General features: G+C 45.7%; 1 protein-coding gene across 1 annotated transcript in view; it reads right to left on the reverse strand.

Annotated features, from left to right (window-relative positions):
• Positions 1-2,263: 2,263 nt before the first annotated feature.
• The window catches only part of LOC310776644 (large neutral amino acids transporter small subunit 4-like), a 19,090-nt gene continuing 13,142 nt past the window's right edge, over positions 2,264-8,211 (reverse strand). The window contains exons 7-9 of the mRNA XM_083636817.1: positions 8,060-8,133; positions 7,139-7,262; positions 2,264-6,889 (exon numbers count right to left, since the gene is read on the reverse strand). Of these exons, the coding sequence (XP_083492943.1) occupies positions 6,725-6,889; positions 7,139-7,262; positions 8,060-8,133 (363 nt within the window). The 3' untranslated portion in view covers positions 2,264-6,724. The remainder of the gene's footprint in view (positions 6,890-7,138; positions 7,263-8,059; positions 8,134-8,211) is intronic.

An 8,211-nucleotide genomic window follows, 5' to 3' on the forward strand; every position in this document is an offset into this window, starting at 1 on the left:
TGGGCAGAGCTGGAAACACCCACTTTCTATTTTCAGGTAACTTCAACTTTCATGTTTCATCACTTATATGTATCGAATTGGTGATGTCACCAGTGATGTCACTTGAGCACTCAATGATGATGTCATCAGTGAGTGATGTCATCAGTGAGTGATGTCATCAGTGATGATGTCACCAGATGATGTCATCATTGCTCGAGTGACATCACATCATTAATTGGGGCAAAGGTGGTGAGTAGTCTACAAGAGGGCGGTGGCCGGTGGGTTGTTAAACCACAACCTATTGACAATTGATGACATAATAAATAAAACATAAGCCTAACATGACATCAAATTCAAATTTCTAATTCAAATTCAAATGAGCTATTGGCATGACAAGTGACAAGCTTGTATTGCTTTAGTCAGACATCATAGTATGATGTTGACTATGATGTTGACTATGATGTCAGAAGTATCAGACTGAAGTTACTGTAACTTCGGTCTGATACTTCTGTGATGTAACTGTTACATTTAGATTACTGGATGTTTGACTTATAATGATCACCAACTGGAGGTGATAGTTGACCCACCTTATTTATTCCCCACAGTGTCAGCTTGAGGGTGTTACACTGTGGGATAGTGTGCTTTTACCTCCAGCTGAGAGGGTGGAGTAGCCTGCACTGAACACAGGGTGAACGCCTACATGATGTGCCTCGAAACCAGCACAAAGAGAAACTGCCACCTCCGGTTCAACCTGTCTCATATAGGCCACTCGGCTGCTGAAAGCAGTGCACGTCCACAACCTGTCTCCTAGGCCAGTGGTTCTCAAATGGGGGTCTGGGGACCCCCAGGGGTCCATGGCACTTTGCCAAAAATAAAAATAGTTTTATTTTATTTTTTACAAAAGCTTCATAGTTCAATGGAAATATTTTGTGCTTTAAATCTAAAATGGTTCATGGACTACATTTTAATCTAACAAACCTATCAATTTAAAAGTCAAGCACGTTACCGTGGAAACAATTAAGCTTAGCCCAAAATCACAAATCAGGATAAGGGGGTCCCCGGTATATTTTCTATCTTGTAAGGGGTCCTTGGCTGAAAAACATTTGAGAATCTCTGTCGTAGGCCACTCGGCTGCTGAAAGGAGTTCACGTCCACAGAGTCTTGTTCCTGTTCCTGTTAGCAGACCGAGGCATTGACATGACCTTGTAGGTCAGTTCTTGGTGATTATGACACCACTGTTCCTGTGTAATTACAGTACAGGAACAAAGCTGCAGGAGGCCACTCCTTGGTTGTCTGTCAGATCTGCCTAGAAAGTTGCCGCGTGAATAGTCCTTGAATAGTTTGGGAATTTGAAAAGAATGTCTGGAAAAGTATGGGAATAATAATGATATAGCTTTTGAATTATGTTGTTGTAGTAGACCCACTTTGAGTCCACAGATTTTGTTGATGGCATGAAGAATAATGTTCAGATAGAGGGATGCTCTTCTTACCCAGCTGCTGTCAGCACGCAATATATAAAAAACCCACCAAAATATGGAATTTCAAAATGGAAAGCGTGGGGGAACCCTGCCAGTCATCCCATATATTCTGGTATTTGTCGCTGTGAAGAACAAGCTTCATCTATACAGTGAGTGATATGAGCTCGTTAGCAGGGGCAAGATGTCTATCTGCATAAATCATATTAAACACCAGACAAAATCTCCAAATCAAATTTAGGTTTGAAAAGTATGTATTGTTTTAATTGAAAATATGAAGGAACCCTGTCACACCGTACATACATACATACGTATGTAACAGTCACAAGTTTCTTACATTCTATTCTGTTCCATTTCACTCTAGTTCAGATACCGAGTAGTACAGTGACAGTCTGACCCCTGCTGCTTTGAAAGAGTATTTCTCTTCCTTTACAAGCTAAAAAATACTGTAGGCCGGTTTTCCAGTCAGTACTGTCTATCTCCAAAATAACACAGTTTAGTGTCCCATGGTGTGAATCTGGTTTCAGAGTTGTTGTTTTCTTTTACCTGCCAAGAAGACAATTCCGGTGTATTTGTGGGGATTTCTGGGCATGAAAACTGACAAAACATTGAATAGCCTAAAATAAATCTATCAGCAGCTTCAATTAAAAAATGTTGTTTGAACCCGACTACACTCACTAATTGAAAGGGCTAAAATCAAAAAATCATTACCTCGTCTCAGAGGAACTTTCAAAATCTAAATCCCTCCAATTCTGCTGAACGGAGATATTTCAGTTCAATCGTCTAAAATAAGTCCAAAGACAAAACAATCAACACATCCGTACAAATTACTGTTTATTTTTGCTTCATATATATTGATCTGTTTTTTTTTTCTTTCTTTCAGATGAAACGACTCGAAATGTCAATGACAATGGCTATAATGTGGCACAAGACAAGAGAAAACCAAATATACAGTAGAAGAACATGAACATACACATTGTTGTAAACGTCAGAGAAGAAGAAAAAAAGACAATAAAAGTAATTTGTAACATTTGGGTAGAAATCAAATATAAAAGAGACGAGATGCCAGGGAGGGAAAAGAAGGCATTGGTGTGAATAAACAATACATCAATCAAAGGATCAATCAGTGAAAGTCGAGTCGTCCTCCTCCTAGGGGAAGTGGGGGTGAATTGCGCCTACCAAACCCGGGAAGGTGATGGCATGGAGGATGGAGTGAGACATTTAAGGTAATGGCAGTGTAAGAAAGTGCTGATTAAAGATTTCCATTCTGAGGGAATGAGGATATTACCTGGAGACTCGTTCGTTCGTTGAGCCAGGCTGACTGATCGCTGCACACTACATTTGATCCCAATTATAGCCGTAAATGTTTGTGCAGGTTTGTACAAACGGAATAAAATCATTTCACTTGATGAGGCCACGGTAGGGCTGAGAGTGAACACGGTAGGGCTGAGAGTGAACACGGTAGGGCTGAGAGTGAACACGGTAGGGCTGAGAGTGAACACGGTAGGGCTGAGAGTGAATTCAGGACAGGTTGCCAGGCAAATGAAAGAACAATTATCCGTCGTCACCCACATTCATAGCGCTGGAGTAAAAGTACTACATTGAAGTACAGCGTGTCCAGCTAGTCTTAACAGCATGTCACGCCATGACAATATCGTTGCTGTGAAAGATATTCCCAAAAATACATCGGCCAACAAGAAATACAGCCTTGTTTTTGAGCTTGATAGCAATGAATTCTTGACTTTATCCATTGGGATTTGAAAGGATTTCATACGTAAAAGAGGTCAGAGAAGTTCCTCGCAACATTGATTAGCATGGAATCCATCAAATTCAAGTGAAAACGTGAAAATCACCAGACATTGGGGGTTAGGAGGTGTTCACACGACGAACATCGGCATGCTACAAGAGACACATCTCCTGGCTGCTTCAGAGACAACCGACATGCACGGACTACAAGAGACAATCTCCTGGCTCCTCTAGAGACATGCACGGGCTACAAGAGACTCTAAGTGAGGATCAAGTCGCCTGTGTCCACACACTTGTGAAAGGTCCAGAACTGAGAGACAAGACTCGGCCTGCGCTACGCAGAACACGTGACGCGATAGCTCTCTGTGAATACAAAAATAACTGCATCTTTCCGTCCCCATGTTCCAACGTTTCAAAACATAATCTATCTACATCTGAAGCTTCTGAGGATACATTCTACGCGTCATGCACAACAACTAGCGAGCGCAGCCGCTGCACACAGCCGAGGGCGGGGGGGGGGGCAGGCCATTCAGGAATATAGCGTTAAGGTCCATTTTGGAGGTCTAAGGTGCATTATGTGCCATTTGTTTCTCGCCTATAGTCATTCGTTTGAAACGTCTGAGCGCAGCAGAGGCGTGTCTCTCAGCTCTGGTCACCTGTTTGCAGACGACGTGCTACTTAGCGATGGATGCGCTGCAGTTTTCAAGACGTGTTTGCGGACACACGGATGGATAGACGAACGGACGGACGGATGGATGGATGAAAGCGATAGAGAGATGTAGGGAGAAGGTTGCGGCGTGCACCAGAGCCTGCCTCCATCCACTCCTCCCATCATCTGCACATAGAGAGGCACTCTGCAAGGTCACGGCTGTCTTTGGAAGTGCCTCTGTGAGTTACTGCCAGGCAGAAGATCTATCTGAGGAACGTCACTGTATGACCTTTGTGAAGATAATATGACAGACTGAAGTCCGATTGAAATTACCTCTCCGTCTCCTCCTCCTCCTCCTCTCTCCTTTCAAAGACCCCTTCTTGTCTGTGTCCCTTTATGTCTGTGAACGAGGTGATTTCAAGTTTTGCAGAGTGAGACTTCGGCGGACATGCTGCCTCCCTTGCCTGACTGCTATCTGAGCAAATACATGGTGGCGTTGGTGCACTTTGTCTTACGGTGGCCCGAATATTGACCCAGGAAACTGCTTCGGAAGCGAGAGCGAAATGTGGTACGCTCGAGTTCTTTGGAATTCATTGTAAGTCTCGCGAGTTACCAACTGTTGCCGCTCTTCGACGGGGTGGATAAAAAAAAAAAGCAGCTCGTGTTTTAGCCGTTTGGTTGCCTTTGTGGTCAACTGAACTCAACTGATCCCTTAAAACACAAATGCAAAATGACACAATCCTGTAATTCAACTATAGCACCTTTTTTGATTTAGAAATACAGTCCAGAAAAGTCACACACTCTTTGTTGTGTGAGAGTTCAGTCATGTCGTCTGGAGAGTGAGAAGGTGCCCAGCACCTCACAGAAGCACTTATTGCTACAGCCAACTTCTAATTCATGCGTGTATAAGTCTTTAAAACACACCACCTCCTTCCTATCTACCAAACCACACACACACACACACACACACACACACACACACACACACACGCACGCACTTCCTTACTGTCGCCGGATCATATACATGTAGGCTACAGTACAGTGAACAAAGATTCAAACACCTCTGTAATCATATTGCGAGTCAACAAAAAAACAATCGAAACGACAAAGTGTTACGTCGTTCAAAACGTGATATAGCCTGGTAACATACGTCAGGAATTCATGAGCACTTGGGAGAACCATACGAGCCGACGTGATGAGTAAAGGCTTTTGCACACCAAGTCCGTATTTTCGTCCGAAATTGACGCACGAAAAAAAGAAAGAATACGACCTAATTTGTGTCAATCATCATTGACACACCGAGTCCGACAATTACGTCCGTCATTTAAGATTTCGGACGAGGTTCGATTTTCTGCGTTTTTCGCATCAGTCAATAGATTTTTGCGAGCTGGGACCCGTCTGTGTTTTCAGATGACGGATTAAAAAACACGCATACGAAAACAATCGGACTGTGTGTGCAAAGACCTTAAGTGTGTCCGGCTGCACCGGCCGGTGACTGAGTGAAAGGATACGACAAGTTTAGCCACGTGTGCTTTTGTGTTTCCAAAGTCTAAATACATCAGTGTCTCCGGCATCGTGCAGTGTGGTTTAACCAGTACTCTTCACATTGTAGAGTTGAGTACTCTTCACCACTATACTGCAATGTACAATACGTAGGCAGAGGCAGTGCTCCCTGGCCTGAGCTAGCCGTGCACACTGTGCTGTCTTACTGTGGCACATTATTGCTGCTTGAAAACACATTAGAACTCGTAGCGTGTATTCGATCCTAACTTCCACCCGACGTTGCCGTCTCTGGAATCGTATTTGAGTCTCTGAGCGCAAACCGAAAAAGCGAGGCTGGAAGTCGTGGCCCGTTAGAAGTAGAGGCGTCATGGCCATGGGCGCCGTTTGTGTGGGAGGGGCCCCCGAGCTGGAGGAAGGGGAGGGGCCCTCAGAGAGTCGAGACGATGTTGTGCTTAGCAGCGGCCCTGGCCAGAGAGCTCCCCTACAGGAGCAGTTGTCTGTGCTCTTTCAGTCTTCCCAGAGGACCAATCAGAGAGCTTGTTCTTCTGGTCGTCACGGTTACACGAAGGTAACGGTTTTCTCCGAAGTCTCCTTGCTTCTAGGTTTTGCATTGGTTGGCATCTTCTTCTTCTTCGATGGTTTTGAAGCGTGAAGACCGGCAAAGTCCGATCAGCTCGGCGCCGCCGGCAAACGCAGAACGGCGTGAAAAAATAAAACGACAACGGCGAAGAGGACAGATATTTGAAGAGGAGATGGGGGAGGAGTCAGTTCCTCGGGGGCGATGAAGACTCTGCCCTCCTCTTCCTCTCGCCTCTCCCATCTCTCCCTCGTTTCTCCTCAGTTCGGAGATGCGGTCCGGGGGGGAGGAGGAGGAGGGGAGACGTAGGATGATGTCAGTTCACTCGTGTGTCCCAGTGTGTTGTGTCAGCTTTCTCACAGTGTGTAGTCAGTGTATCAGGGAGGGGGAAACTGTGTCACAGTGGTATATGGGCGGCCATGTTTGACCCAATATGATTGACAGTATAATAGTGTGTGTGTGTGCGTGTGCGTGTGTGCGTGTGTGTGTGTGTGTGTGTGTGTGTGCGTGTGTATGTGTGTGTGTGTGTGTGTGTGTGTGGGAATGTATGAGAGAGAGAGGATCGTCTGAGTGCAAGTGCAGACGAAGTGAGAGCAGTGCTGCCGTCGCGTCGGGGAGGACAGAGTGAGTGAACGAGTGAATGAATGCAATTGACCTCCGCCACTCTTCCCTCTCTCTCTCTTTCTCTCTCTCTCTCTTTCTCTCTCTCTCTCTCTCTCGCTCTCTCTCTCTAGCATAGCTCCTCCTCCCCTGTTGTCTTCAGTGGATCGGTCCTTTTCGCTCCTGGAAGCCGGTCTAGACGGAGGCTTGCTCGGGCTCGCTGCCGTTGTTGATCTGGACGTAGATCTTGGGGTCCTCGTCGAGCTCGTCCCGGAGGCGCGTGAGGTGCCGGCTGTGGCACAGCAGGTAGAGGGGCAGGCAGAATCCCAGCATGCTCAGCACCAGCAGGCCCACGTTCACCTGGAGAGGTAACGCAGAGGTCAGACTGATATATCGCTCCGCTGGTAGTCACCTTTGACCAAAAATCGAACATCGAACAGTCAATGACCACGTTCACATGGACTGCAGTAGCCCAACTACTGATATTAATCTAAATAAGACAAGACAATATTTCGATAAAGTGTTTCCATGAGTTGCTTATAGAATATTCCATTCATATTCCTGTTGACATGCTATAGGGTTGTTAGGGTTGGGTCGTTAGGGTCTTACCCACAGGGGGTCGTCCTCCAGGGGTCCGACCATGGCCATGAAGAGGGGCTGCTGGAGCAGGGCGAACAGCGCGCTGATCAGAGACTGCATGCCTGTCAGGCTGCCGAACTGAGAGGACGGGTACCTGCGAGGGACAAACAACACCGGCGTCTTACTCTCTTCAGTGATAACGTGAAAAGGTTTTCATCGTCGTAAATACAAGTCTGACTGACTGTGCAGAATTACGTTTCATTTTTGAGCCACAAATCGTTCTAGCAATGGCACTGGCGTTCCACTGAATATAGATCCTTCTCACGGGGGCCATTTTGTGTCGAAAAGGCAGGCTAAACACAGGTGCAACCCAAACACTAATCAGGGTTTCCAACTTCCATGATTGGAATTTGGAAACCCTCATTAGTGTTTTGCTTGCACCTGTGTTTGTTCTGCCTTTTCGACACAAAATGGCCCCCATAAAAAGGGTCTATTGCAGTGGTTGTCCACGTGAGGTCCGGGGAAACAACAGGGGTCCTTTGGCGGGGTTCCAGGGGGTCCCCAACAAATTGATAAAATGTTAAACTTCACCACTATTTCATTTAGAAGAAGTAAACACAATTCAAGAATGTAGAAACGTGACTATTTTTATCATAGTTTCTCGGTTATCTGTCTAATCTACAATACAGACAGTCTTGGAATTCTAGACAAAATCATATCTAAGAATAAAAAATATTCTCAGTTTCGGGTCAGACAGACAAGCGGGGGTCCGTGGCACTAATGTGGACAAAATCAGGGCTCTGAAAAGGGTTGAGAAGCACTGAGTGTATTGCTATGTTGCGTATTACTATGCCACTATATGGTCATATGAAGTATTATTAGGCTGTGAACTGGTGAACACACAGACACACACACACACACACACACACACACACACACACACACACTTACACAGCAGCGTACAGCCCGCCCACTGCAGAGTGGATGAAGCCTCTGACGATGGTGTGCAGGATGAATGACAGGATCTGAAGGGAAAAGAGCAAAGTGAGAAACTCTCTGATTAGGTCAGACCAGAGCCGTGTATATAGAAGAGTCGCGACATC

This window comes from Poromitra crassiceps, assembly GCF_964638095.1.
Source record: "Poromitra crassiceps genome assembly, chromosome: 5".
Lineage (NCBI taxonomy): Eukaryota > Metazoa > Chordata > Actinopteri > Beryciformes > Melamphaidae > Poromitra > Poromitra crassiceps.